The following is a 14,536-nucleotide window of genomic DNA, read 5'->3' on the forward strand; positions in this document are numbered from 1 at the left end:
AATAGCTATACGATGTAGACCAGGCTGAACAGTGGCGGTCAATTCTTCAGCCTTGCAAACTGTTGATTGGTGCAATCCCGGCACAAGTTGCCATGGCTCCAGCTGTGGCGTGAAGAAGGTGTGTGCGTGTGTGTTTGAGTGTGCATAAAGTAGAGATGTCAACGGGTAGTAGGGTACCCGTGCTACCCGAAATTAGCAGTTTGATCCTGAGAATCCTATCGAGCGTGGGAGTACGGTGTTTTGCAACGGTACGGCTATGCGCTTAGCACTGCTTACTGTGCACTTTCTATTGCAGCGCAAGTGCACACTCCCTGTACAGACTATGTAAAACAAGATACCCGACAGAAATACCCAAAACTCGGTACCCGACCAAACCCCTACCCGTTGCAGCCCTAGCATAAAGGCCTTGCGGCAGTGTACCCGCAGGGCGCAGGATCAAGACCATCCCATGCATCATGGCAATAGACCGATTCACTGTATGAAACAGAAACCCGGCAAAGACAACGCCTGACCATGCATGCATGTCCATGCCAAGCATCGGAATCATGTGTTTGTAGAGATAACATGTACGCCGGCCTGTGTACAGTATCGTACAGATTTCTGACACATTTTATTCTGCGGAGTAAAGCCTCTCCATGTACTGGTATCTGTCCCCATGAATTCTGAAGGCATGCATGTAGCCTTGTAGGACATGTGGGCATGCATAATTCCGCCGTGAAAAGCAGCAAAGCCTGCAACAGATTCGTACACTAATCCAGGTGTCATGTACAGCATCGATCTGTCCCCTGGAGAAACCGCGGAAGAAAATCTGAGGTATTTGCGGTGAATTTGCGGCAAAATTGCACACACGCACATACACACATACACTTTCTATGCTTCCATGCAACTAAAACTCCAGAAATCGGGGGGAAATAATTAATTGCATCCGTGGAATCGCGACATTTCCCGGGGACAGCTTTTATACAAAGCGCCGATCAACAGTTTACACAGCGTCTGCGCTGTACCAGATCGAGAAATGCCCACCACCACACACACACACACACACAAGCGCACACACACACACGTACACACACACACACGTACACACACACATGCGCATCTTCGCACTGCCATCGCACCGGAGTTCAAACCATAATACTAGCATATAGTAGTTATAATTGTGAAAAGAAGAAGGACACCATCCGAGTTATAGTAGTTATACCTAATAATTATATTAACGAATCCGTTGATCCCCGAGCTGCAGAGAGTGCTCAATGTCAGAGACTCAGCGGAGGACGTTCAGGTTAATGTGCTGTGCCGGACACGTCCAAAATAATCACACCGAGAAAAGTGAACAAGAATAAAGACAAAAATGCATGCACCGCCGCATTGATGGATGTTTGCACAAGCGACCAAGTGAAACACTGGTCAAACTCAGGACGTTATCGCCCAAGCTCGGCCGCGAACGACCGTGGAAAAAGTAGCGGCGTGCTGCAAATCTGCATGTCAGGAGTGACCTCAAATAGGGCTGCTCAGAATGTATCAAGGCTGTGCTGCGCTCATCTGGGATCATTTCAACACACCAGCACACATAGAGTGATAGTGCGAACATGCACTCATTATTTAAAACTATCTTTGTGAAAACTGAAAAAAGGAACTCAAATCAAAGTAAGTTCGGGGTCTGATTAATTATGACCATTTTTTTCTCAAGATGGTGACCATTGTACTGCAAGTCACAGACCGACAGCAGTCTTAGTGATTTGTCCGTGGCCGCTGGCCAACGGCATGTATGCGCGTGCGTATTAGATCAACAATACGGGAACCTGGTGGTATCACTCCCTGGCCGTCAAGGGAAGAAAGTTCCGATCGAAGCCTCTAGTGACCAGTCAACACATGCTACACGCCGATTGGGTGCCGGATACACACACACACGTGACACACACAACACACACACACACACATGCATGTGCGCACACGCACACACTCTTCCCTTCTTCTCTATCTCTCTCTCCCGAATGCATCACACTTCCGTACCCAAAACGACGCCTACGCAGACCTACCACAATGGCTACCACAGCGGGTCTTGTTCATTCTGCTCCTGGTCTACGGGTGTGAGTGCAGCTGGCGTTTTCCGCTTCCCTTGTTTTGCCTGCTCTGGATTCCACTGCTGCTGCTGCGGCTGCGGCGGCGAGGACAGATCAGTGGCTTTGAGCTGAACGTCAAGCTGCTCGGGCATGCCCCCGGCAACCTGCTGCTGGTCGTCGTCATGGCGCCACGAATCAAACGTCTTGCCTATGAGTGAGAACAGGAGCGCGTTCTGCGGGCGGAAGAAGTCGGCCAGCTTGCGTCGCAGCGCGTCGGGCAGGGGGATGTGCTCGCGTCCCTTGGTGGCGTTCAGGCAGACCAGCTCCGGCCGGCCTGTGCTCTCCTTGACGCGACTCAGACACGGCAGCTTCACGCCGGGTACGCGCACGATGTGCTTGTCCCAGTTGAACGGCGACAAGCCCAGGAAAGCGGACGCCTGCTTCAGCACTGCCGCGGGGTCCGTGACCAGCGTGTTCGTGCTGGTGATGAAGATCTGCTGGCGCGCGAAGTGATGCAGCCAGCGCTCCAGGTGCTGCGCGTACAGGCCCACCTTGATGAAGCTGGCGCTCGGGTTGACGGCGCCGTCCGCCTTCAGCACCTTGGCCTCGAGCCGCCGCTGCATGGCGGCCAGCTGTGACGGCGTGAGATCGGCGACACGCACCATCTTGCCCATCTGGTGATGCTGTCCCTGCATGAAATCGGACACCACACGGCTGACCGGGTCACGCAGCACCAGCAGTAGCTTGATTTTATCGCCGAGATCGGCACGCATACGCTCCGGCACCTCCTGCACGACGAAGTACGCCGGCGATTTCTCGATCACGATGTCGCCCGGCAAGGACGGCTTCATGCGCGACTTGTACCACTCCAGGCCGTTCTCGTAGTTGTAATCCCGGTCGAAGAAGTGCACCTCCTGACCGGAGGATCTGACGTTCGGGTGCAGTGCCAGCATCTCGATCAGGGCACGGGTGCCACCTTTCTTCACGCCGATCAGGATCGTGTTGGGCAGCTGCTGCTTCAGCACAGGTAGGCCAGCGCCGCCGCCGTTGCCCCGTACTACGCCTCCCGCTCGTACTCGTGCCGCTTGGTCGGAGACTCGGTCCTGCAGCTGAATGCCGCCCTTTTGGCGCTCTGGCGTATATTCCGCAGGTCTGCGCTGCCCTGTCCGAGCCACGACTGCTGGACGGCGAGCTGCGCGAGGTGAGGGACTGAAGCGCAGAGCTGCTGCATCGTTTGACGAGAAGTAGAGACGGGCACACAGCGCCCCTCCGATCAGCAACAGAGACGAAATAATCCAGACTTTCAATGGAACTTTTCCCATACCGTTGTGCCCCTACTGGGCTTAAAAAAAAGATCGCCTGTCTCTCACGCAAGCCCCACAGATCCAACAGGCCCGAGGGGCTCGCAGCAAATGGTTACAGCGATCGACAAGAACCCAACTGCGCTTTCACCAAGTAACTCACTTTCCTGATCTGAAATAACATCTATGCGCAGCTGATTGGTGTCCACGTCCGCTTCCCGCGGCAGCAGCTGACGGAGCCAGTTCGTCAACGCGCGAGAAACGCTACACACCAGTGGGTGCGACACACATCTAGCATTGGACTTCACAACATGCACACATTCATACCGCGTCGTCGTAGTGTCGACAACAGTCTCTGGCGCCTCAACCAGAAACACTCTTCTTCTTGTTTGGGTCGCGAAGTGATTACAAACAAAAGCCTTGAAAAGGTTGCAAATCGATCATGATTCTCGAAAACAAGCCCACTACGGCACTAGTACATACCGGTAGTATTAGTAATACTGGGGCACATACACAAGCCGCACGCGCGCCATGCTTCCAACATTGCAACAAGCGTTCGTGCAGCTCGCAGGAGTATGTAGACTACAATCAAATTGTAGATCTACGCTTCGGGACTGCCGGTCTGAATCTGCTAAAGCATCTGAGCAATCATTCGGTGATGGCCTAGGCCTACAAGTACAAGTACAACTCTGTAGATCTACATCATGCATGATGCAAAGCACGGCTCACTGTCAGCACTAGCACTGCAGCATTCATACTCCAGGCAGCAGAGTCAAAGATTTTACGTGGCACGTTTTCTTGTTTCAATGTTTGCTACATACTACAACTACTTACAAGCACATGCATGATCGATACCTGTTGTAGTGTCTCCAGGCTGTAGTAGATCTCCACACAGTCGTCCATGGTCGACTACCATTTTTACCAGCGCACAGTATGAATTGTTACTACTACAAGTACTCAGTACTAGTAGTACCGTATTAATACTATTATCTCTCTGAATATAAGCACGGTCCTTTATTTTTTCAATGTACCTCCGCCCCGTGCTATTAATGGAGACGTTCCTTTATTGGAGACTGTTCCATTATTATTTCAACCTCATTTCAGAGGAATGTTACCATGCCAAATTCATGTATGACACACACATTTCAGGGTTTTTTTCGCCGGTACTGATAATGACTCAGTGTGCTCATAATGGAGACTGAGCACTTTATTTTTTGAATGCCGCCCCAAGGTGTTCTATTATTGGAGACGTGCTATTATTGGAGACTGTGCTTATATTAGAGATAATACGGTATGTTGGCTTCATGATCTATCCCCGATCGGACCGTACCGCCTAGATTCACCGTGTCTTCGACACTGAACTCTGAAGTGTCAAAATAATTCTTCCTTGTGGCCTGACTTCAGGCTGCAGAACTGCAAATCATGTACTGATGCAGAATTATCATGTACAATATACACAGGTCAGGGCCAGGGGCGGATCCAGAGATCTCTACAGGGGGGTTCCGGTTGAACCAAAATTGAACAGCCAAAATAGTAGGAATCAGATTGTACAAGTATTGAAGTTGTGCGGTTGTACGACAATCCGATTGTGTTAGTTGGGAATCGCATGCTTTTTTTTAAAACACATTACGGACACATATTCTTCCATCATCGACCACACCACAACTGCGCTCTGCAGCCGGCCTGGACACGTTACCACAGCACACCACCATCGCTGGAGAGCGCAGTTGTGGTGTGGACGGAGTGCAGTGGTGGACGATGGAAAACCTGTACAGGGCTAAAGGCTTGCTGCTTACCCTACATTGTACCGTGACGAACACATAATCATCAAAGGCAACATTGCCTGTTGGGAAATCCCTAACAAAATAAGAAGAAAAAAATAATAATAATAATCTACATGTGTGCAATCGACTGGCACACAGGTTCAGCGAGGGATTGAAGACCCTTTCATTATTTCTTGTAAAGATCGAATATACAAGCCATGGCGGCATCGTTGCGTTGAGAGCCAGGAATGCCGAAATGACAACTTTTAAATCTTTCCCTGTCCATTTGTACTTTCGGAAATTTTTAGCATTTTTACGATAAGAAATGCTATATAAATCACAGGAGCATTGTCTTCACTTGACAGAAACAACAGCAGTGAAACAGTGTCGACAATCCTTCCAATGTCATCTAAAACACATCGCTGGCGCAGCACTCCGTTCCTGCGGAGGAACAACTAGCCACTACTGCATGCTGCAGCAGGTAGAGATTACTGACTTTGCTTGGATGTCGGAGCCCTCATCTTCTGAGGACCTTGAACTCTACGTGTACGAGTTGAAGTATTAGTTCGTTGAAGAGTGTCATCAATCGGAACATCCTTTCTCTTCCGGAAAAAAAAACTTATCCAAGGAATACTGACCACAGCCATCCAGGGCAGCAGTGAATGACAGCGCCAATGCAGGTAAGTATTAGTTTGGATCGTCTCGAAAGATCAAAAAGGAAACAACCACCCAATGTTGTCTACCATGGTCTACAGACAGTACAGTGTCCGTTTGTAAATCACGGACGTGAACACCAGTACAGACTACATGTATGTACAGTATCGATCTACCGCATGCTACCGCATGCGATATGCAGTGCACTGTACTCCTTGACTCAGTGACGTGACTGCACTGTGATCGGACGCGTCGGACGTCCGTTTTTGCACACACGATATTTTTCGATATTAATAATTATTAGCCTCGTAGTACGGGCAATACCGGCTACGATATCTGCCCTCACGGCTGACGCCGTTCGGGCAGATATCGGCCGGTATTGCCCTGATACTCGGCTAATAACACATACATACTCAGTAAGACTATGCCTGCAGCTGCAGAAAAAGTGCTCAACATCCAATTTCTTGGGGGGAGCAATGACACATGTCAACAAACAATGGATCACTCGTAATATTTTGCTACTCCGAGTTTATCAAAAAGTATTCTTTCTAGACCAAAGAGTGGTATATTTGATAACAATAACGATAGAAATTTTTACGATACTTCTCCAGACGTTTCGTTGTTCTGAACAACATCGTCAGTGGATAAAGTACTCCGAGTTTCATGCACCGTGTGCAATCATCAGGCAAACAATATTCAAATATTACGAGTGATCCATTGTTTGTTGACATGTGATACGAGTTATATACATGTAGATATAAATAATTATATTGACCTTTGATAAATACCCACACTCATTAGTGACCACACCATCAACAGTATCAAATTCAAATAAACTTGCTTGACTCAATAAATACCACTGTACTTTTCCATGCAGCACTGCACTTTTCCCTAAAAAGGAGTATTTTATAAACAGTATTTATTGGCCTTTAAATAGTGGTATTTTATAAACAGTATTTATTGGTTTTTGGGCCAATAAATACTGTTTGGGCCACTAAATACTGTTTATAAAATACCACTAAGGCCAATAAATACTGTTTATAAAATACTCCTTTTTAGGGAAAGCGAAGGTCAACATTATGTATAATAAATGTAGTAGCCGAAGGATTTATTGCAATTACATACCAGTTATAAAAACCTCGGGGGACCTCGGTTTTTATACTGGTATGTAATTGCTATAAATCCTTCGGCTCTACATTTATTATAGATACGAGTAAATTGGAAGGCTGTCGGTTAGCGCTATGGAGATGTGCTGAAGCTAGGTGTGAGGACGTCGAATGTCTCAGTACATGTACTCTGTCAGTTTTGTGCCTAGTTGTTGCACTTTCTGACTGTATATGTGGTTACAGTGATGAAGAGTTACTCTCAACTCGTATCTACATGTACATGTATATGAAATTTTCCTTTTCCTTTCTACTTACATGTATGTGTACGTGATTACCAGGCTTTGGAAATTTTATTTTTCATTGCTATCAGTTCACGTATCAGAGTATCAGCTGAGGTTCGGCCTCATTTTCTCTGTGCTGCGCTGTTGCCTAGTGATGGTCCTGTGGATTGCCTCAGCCTTGCTACATCATAGTATAAACAATCATGTTTCCGATTTCGACATGTAATAGTTGTTAGTGTTACAAGCAGGGAGTCGTAAAATACGTATTTTACGACTCCCTGGTTACAAGGCGAGGAGGCTCCTGACTACACAACCAGAACCCGCGTGGCAGAGTCCCGATCTTGCGATCATGAACAGTTGAACAGTATTCATGGTACATGTATTGGGAAAACCCCAGTTCGGCGAAACTAACTCGGACCCTCTATTCTAGGGTGGGGGGGGGGGGCGGGCGGGGCGGGGGTGATTGAATTTAGAATTTTATCTTTTTTGCTGATGTTGTGTTGTTGTTGTTGTCGTTGCAACGTTGGTGGTGGGGGTAGCTGCCGCTAGTACATCATGGTAGATCTACATACAATTTGTTGTTGTCTTGTAGCCGAATGTCTCAGTTCTCTTCTGCCTTTGTGGTCCATGTATGTATACATGTACATGTACATGTTGTACAAGTCATGTACATGACTCATGTAGTTCAGAGTTCAGCTGGAGTCCAGAGTCCAGACTGGAGACTGCATGCACTGCATAACCTAGTTGTGCAGTCTGCAGCTCAGACCATCACTATTACACATGACATGTTGTACTTTTTGCTGATGTAGTGTAGGGAAGGGGAGAAGGATTGTTGTTGTTGTTGTTTGTTGTTGTTGTTGTTGTTGTTGTTGTTGTTGCGGTTGTTGTTGTAGTTGTTGTTGCTGTTGTTGTTGATTCGGTGCCATTGCAGTGGGGAGGGGAGCTCGGAGGAATAAGTCAAAAATGATTTGATCTGGAACTGGGAGAAAAGAAACCCCTTTGTTGAACGATATTGGCGATGTGAATGAGCTCCTCCAAAAAGTTGAGGAAGAGACTGAAACTTTTATTGCGCAGTCGCTCGCGAAGGAGATCTTGGACGAGCCGGATTACTGAGCCTCAACCAAAGCGCGCAATGCTCAGCAACCTGCAGGACCCGCGCAATTTGCCCAGGTTTCTCATCATCAGAAAGAAGAAAGAAAAGAAATTCGACGGGTTCGCGTACCGGGCAGGTCTAGAACAAGGAGTCGTAAAACTCCCTGATCAAGAACCACCTTTCCGCTTCCGTGGGACGCCACCACCCCATGATCAGGCGTCAGATGCGGTTCCTAAACGGTGGGGGAGGATAGATCAGGTCCACCAACCAGAGGCCAAAGGCCTAAATCCCATTTGCCACATCCATGTTTTACTCATGCCAGGCCACGAGTTCCCGATTAATAATGGTCTTAGACCAACCCACTGTGCCTGCCTGCGTCTCATCATCAAGACCTGGGAAAAACCCGTAGGAACAGAACAGTCAGAATGCCCGATGCCCTAGTCGACAATGTCAATGGCACCACGAGAAAAAAAAGCACTCTGCCTAGTATGGGCTACATGTCCATAATTGTACTACTGTACAGAAAACATCACAAAACACAATGCGCATGGGCACCTGGTACATGGTGTGCATCTAGGTAGGTACATGTACATGTAGGTACATTTTTATTTGAATTCGCAGAACCAAACGGGCGGTGTCGCCCAATTCCATGGAAGCGAATGGAAACAGCAAAATATTGTAGGAAATAGCCTAACATGATAGCAGGGTGTAGTACAAAGCAAAGAACGCTCAGTCAATGAATAACGTTAACGTTAGAATACAACAACGGGGAGGCGGTAAACAGCACATGACTGGTACTGTGGAGTACCGCAAACGTTCAAAGAAGGCTGTAGTGTAGTGTTGACAGTAGTGGGTCCGGGTGCTACTGCTTGCAAGACAGAACGGGAGACACGTGCACATGTATCTCTTTATTTTGGCTTGGGTGCACACGGGAAACACGTTCCAGTCATAGAGTCATACTGTCATAGAGTCATACAGGACTCGGTCACTACCAGTACCGCTGTTCATCCAGCCCTTGCCGCTATCGCGGCGCGGGCTGGATTCCGCGGTACTGCCCTGCAGGAACCTGTACTTATTATTACGCACCATGTTGCGGAGTTCTCCATAAAGTACTATAATTATAAAATATATACAGGATTGAATGAGAGAGCTAGAGAGAGTATGTAATATCCAGGGGTCGTTATATCCAGGGAACGTTATATCCAGGGGTCGTTATATCCAGGGAACGTTGCACTGTTGTTTCCCTCGGCAATGGCATGCACATGTTCATGGAACTAGTGTGAATCTGTTTTGCGATGTACCTCGTCTACAAACATCCACAGACCTTTGCAGTAACAGAGGTAATGTCTGTCTGGACCATCGTCCATAGCTTCGCTGGAGCAAGCCGTCCATGCCAGAAGGCACAGCAGCTGTCGGCGTATCGACTCTCTCTCTCTCTCCCTCCCTCCCTCCCTCCCTCCCTCCCTCCCTCCCTCCCTCCCTCCCTCCCTCCCTCCCTCCCTCCCTCCCTCCCTCCCTCCCTCTCTCTCTCTCTCTCTCTCTCTCTCTCTCTCTCTCTCTCTCTCTCTCTCTCTCTCTCTCTCTCTCTCTCTCTCTCTCTCTCTCTCTCTCTCTCTCTCTCTCTCTCTCTCTCTTCTTTCTTTCTCTTCCTCCTCATACTGTCATTGGGAAGGTTCAGCTCTCATACTGCTCATTGACACACAACCAAGTGCAATGATCATGTACTGGCTGCGGTTACAGTGCTAATGGTCTTATCTACATCTACTAGTACTACTAACACAAACAGTGTTTAAGTTATTATAATTATTATTAAATTTTGTTATCACCCATACTCTTACTACCACCTGTATGTGCGTGCATGTATCATCTGAACAGTTCTCCTATCATGTACAGTACATTGCAGGTCATCAAGTACTACTACTAGTACTAGCAGCAGCGGAAGGATAGTTGAGCGCTCACTTCCACCTCCGGGTTGTTCTGACACTCTGACATGATGTCTTGAGTTGAACGGATCTAACGGGGCCCCATACTACTACTAGTACTGCTACTAGGTGTACTGGCCATGGCCGCACAGAGCTCACACTGTATTCGCAGAACCTTGACGTCCTTGTTTTTCTGAAGTACATGCAGCTTTCATGTGTTGTGCTGCTCCAAGGCAAGGGACAACGTGTTCAGGCACTCTTTGACGGTCTTCCACAGGGTAACCAATGCCAATGGTTCAACCGCTTAATTATAATGTCCTATGGAATTGAGTAAGGCCATTGGACGCCAGTCGGCCAAGTGATGAAGGAGCGGACAGAAATGCTTCATACACACATACACATACACATACACACACACACACACACACACACACACACACACACACACACACACGCACACATACTGTCACGTGGGCCTCCCCGGGAGAAGGGAGAGAGAGAGACTTTTAAAAAGGAATCTTGGAAAGATGACTCAATTGGCTGTTGAACCGCCCAACGGCCGACACCCCCTGAAATCCCCAAACTCTGGGTGAACTTGGAAATGATCCCACTAAAATGGGCTCACCACACCTCAGTAAGTGGGCGAGGACAAGGTGCAGAAAAAAGGATTGACGGCATCAGGCTATCCGTCCCGGGATCCTACTGCAGTCACAGTACCCCTGTCCCCAGCTACATGTACTTGTAGTGAAGGTAATGTACTTGCTAGTACTAGTATGGGTAGGGGTAAGCGGATTATGTTCCGACAATGACCAGATTATGCTCTAGCGGATGCTCGCAGGATGCTCGAGGAAACAGCCAACTACATGTACATGTATGTCTTTTATATGCTTCACCAAAAGGACCAAAAGAACAGATAATCGTCATGAAAAAAGGACTCATACCATTGTCATGTGGACTGGTAGCTTTGTGGAAGTACAAGACATTGAAGACAATAATTTATTAATATGCAAGACGAATACCAAATTTACAAGCAAACGCTGAACCTTTGGGAGATGTCCTATAGTGGCTGCTAAAATATTATTCCAAATCGACAAGAAGCGCTATGTACATGTCTGGTCCTTCAATAGCAGGTGTGTACAAAACAGCCTCATTGGGCATCTGGCCTTGTTTTTCGGATGCCATTTTATGCTCCTTCTCAAGCACCTGATTATGCCCAAACTCATGCCTTCAATTATGCCTTCAATAGCAGGTGTGCATAACAGCCTCATTGAACATCTGCCCTTGTTTTTCGGATGCCATTTTATGCTCCTTCTAAAAAAAGGACCTGATTATGCCGACAATTATGCCGGCATAATCCGCTTACCCCTAAGTACATGTACATGTACAGTGTATAGGTGGCTAAATCAGAGTTGACCTGATCACACACACATACACACACACACACACGCGCGCACGCGCGCGCACACACACACAAACGCACACACACAAACACACACACACACACAGAGGGCAGGCACACACATGTACCACGCACGCATGCACGCACAAACACACGCACGCACGAGCGCACTCGCACACAGGTGTGACACACACGCACGCACGCACACGTACACACACCATGTACACACACACACACACACACGCGCGCGCGCGTGCACAACCACGCACTTACCCACAAACACTGGTAATGTGGGTCTCCTTAGGAGAGTGAGAGTGATTCAAAAGGAATCTTGAAGTTGAAAGAATGAATCCATTCAGTGACTATTGAACCAACGAACGACCGACATCCCTGAACTTCTCAAATGTGTGTGTATATCATTTTCAAATTTGGTACTGTGGCGAAAGTCATGGTGTTGGTATTACATCAGTGTAGTGAGTGTATTTGAGGAAGTGCTGGCAACATCATAAATTTCACGGTTCGCGTGAGACTCGGCTGGAAGCCGGGCTTTCCGCATCCGTAGGAACGCCACCACCTTTCAAGGATCAAGGCGCAGATGCAGCTCCTAAAGCGGTGGAAGCTGGCAAAGGGAATGTTTTCATTCAGCAGGGAGACAGATGGACTTGGAAATGATCCCACTTCACAGTGTAAGCAGGTGTTCAGTGATTCACTCTCGCCATTACATGGACCACTGCAACATTAGCATTACTTGGCGACAGTAGCAGGGTGACGGCTCTTCCCCCTCAGCGGCAATGACCTTTTCGTACTAACGTACATAATAGTGTATGTGTCTCAACTGCATGTACAGTCTGTTCTAATTTCTGCTGTTCGGGTATCTGACAGTGCACGTCCAAGCCAACGCTGAAGCCAGTACTAGAAGTCCTGTAGCATGCCGAAGACGCCAAACTACAATGTATCTGCCACTTGCCCACAACGGGTTTATTCAAACAATACGACATGGAAAGAAGGAAGAAAACCCAAAGATACAAGGGATGAAACTCCGATACTCGACGATGAAATCAAAGTGAAAATTTGAAAAAGTATAATCCAAAGAAACTCAAGGCAGATGCAATAAGGTTGTGTAAAAGATTCAACTCAATCCCTGGACGAATGCTTTGAAAAATGTAAAGTGTGCGTGAATGATTGGATGAATGATATCTGCCACTTGCCATTCTGGTCTACTAATAGTGTACATTGTACCGTATACTATTATTATGAAAAAAGAGTTGGTGGACAAGCCGTTGATTATTCACTCTCATTGTAATATCAAAAAGTATTCTTTCTAGACCAAAGAGTGGTATATTTGATAACATTTAATAACGATAGAAATTTTTTACGATACTTCGCCAGACGTTTCGTTGTTCTGAACAACATCGTCAGTGGATAAAGAACTATTATTATGACTGGCTGTGGCCTGACGCCTGCCAGAACATGTTTCTCTACAGTGCACGCCAGCAGCGCTCGTTGACAAGCGCATCATTGACAAGCGCGCTGGCGCTGTCGTCGGGCCTGGCGCGCCAGGCCCGCAAGGCCAGGAATTAGCAGGAAAATCCCATAACAACTTGAGGATGGCGATAATTTTAATTACCGAACTTCCGGATCAATTCGGTGATAATTAAAATGCATTAGCCACGTGTCCCAATAATTATTACTAATAATTGCCAATCGGACTGGAATCACAGTGGATAGGTCGACACACATGTACGCGTGTGCTGTCCTGCCGACTAGAACAAACTCTTGGCTGACTCACGACTGCCGTCCAGCGCTGGCGAAGAGCCGGAAAAGTCCATGGAGTCATTCAACTGGCCAATTTTAAAAATATCTTGCAAGAAAGCAACTACAGTGTACCGCTCCTTGCCCGATGCACACACACACAGTGCTGTGTCATGTCAGGCTGCTTACTCCTCATCATCATTTACAGTTAGCCCTAGCCTATAGGGTACGCTGGTCATCCCGTGACGCTGCACCACAGCACAGTCCACAGTCCGCAGCTCGAAGTCTACCTGTACATTTACAACGTCCAGAAGAGAGCATTACTAGCAGGGAGTAGTACAATACCATAATATTATGGTATTGTACTACTCCCTGATTACTAGTATCTATTTTATTTTATTTATTTATTTTATTTCGGCCAGTCGGCTACTATCATTTCGTCTTGGGGGTATGACTTCACTATTTCATGGTGATCGCCTGTCTCTACTAAAGGCTCAAACTCAGGATTTACTGCTGCCATTATGAACAGAAGGGCCAGCAGAAACATCCAGCAGCTCAACAATCATAATCATTATGATATGGTCGCCAAGGCGTACATGTACAATGTGCAATGTACATGATAGCATGGCTTGGAGACGTCAGTTGTGACTGTAATGTCGCATGAAACGTCGATTTGGAGGGAGTTTGACATCATGCTGGGTATGTGCATATCCAACAACTGGTAGCTAGTATTACCTTCACTAGGGGCAGGGTAACTGCAGTTGGATCCCTGGACGGAGACCCTGATGCCGTCAATCCTTTTTCTGCACCTTGTCCTCACTCACTTACTGAGGTGTGGTGAGCCCATAAGTGGGATCATTTTCAAGTCCACCCAGAGTTTTGGGGATTTCAGGGGGTGTCGGCCGTTGGGCGGTTCAATAGCCAATTGAGTCATCTTTCCAAGATTCCTTTTCAGTCTCTCCCTCTCCACGAGACCCACGTGACCAGTTTTGGCAGTGAGCAACAAGTACACGACTTTTAGTACAAGTACAAGTGTATATCCATTCGTTCGAGGGAGATAAACATTAATACAATATGAGTAAAATAAACCATCCGTCGCAATTGTAGCACAGCTATTGAGTTGGAATGGACTCTCCGTCTTTTTTTCTATCTCCGCGCTCTATTGTTTGAATGAGGAGCTCTCTCCGTAGATAGTGGACACT

General features: G+C 47.3%; 1 protein-coding gene across 1 annotated transcript; it reads right to left on the reverse strand.

The window, feature by feature from the left end:
• Positions 1-1,123: 1,123 nt before the first annotated feature.
• LOC135811706 (heparan sulfate glucosamine 3-O-sulfotransferase 6-like) lies at positions 1,124-3,998 on the reverse strand. The gene has a single exon (XM_065324944.1). The coding sequence runs from the start codon at positions 3,383-3,385 to the stop codon at positions 2,048-2,050; it is 1,338 nt and encodes a 445-aa protein (XP_065181016.1). The 5' UTR covers positions 3,386-3,998; the 3' UTR covers positions 1,124-2,047.
• Positions 3,999-14,536: the final 10,538 nt, after the last annotated feature.

The sequence above is a fragment of the Sycon ciliatum genome, chromosome 3 (genome assembly GCF_964019385.1).
Source record: "Sycon ciliatum chromosome 3, ocSycCili1.1, whole genome shotgun sequence".
In the NCBI taxonomy this organism is placed as follows: Eukaryota; Metazoa; Porifera; class Calcarea; order Leucosolenida; family Sycettidae; genus Sycon; species Sycon ciliatum.

Bases quoted from the DNA above. Each gene is read 5' to 3' on its own strand.
- LOC135811706 (XM_065324944.1), bottom strand. From the start codon at position 3,385: ATGGGAAAAGTTCCATTGAAAGTCTGGATTATTTCGTCTCTGTTGCTG.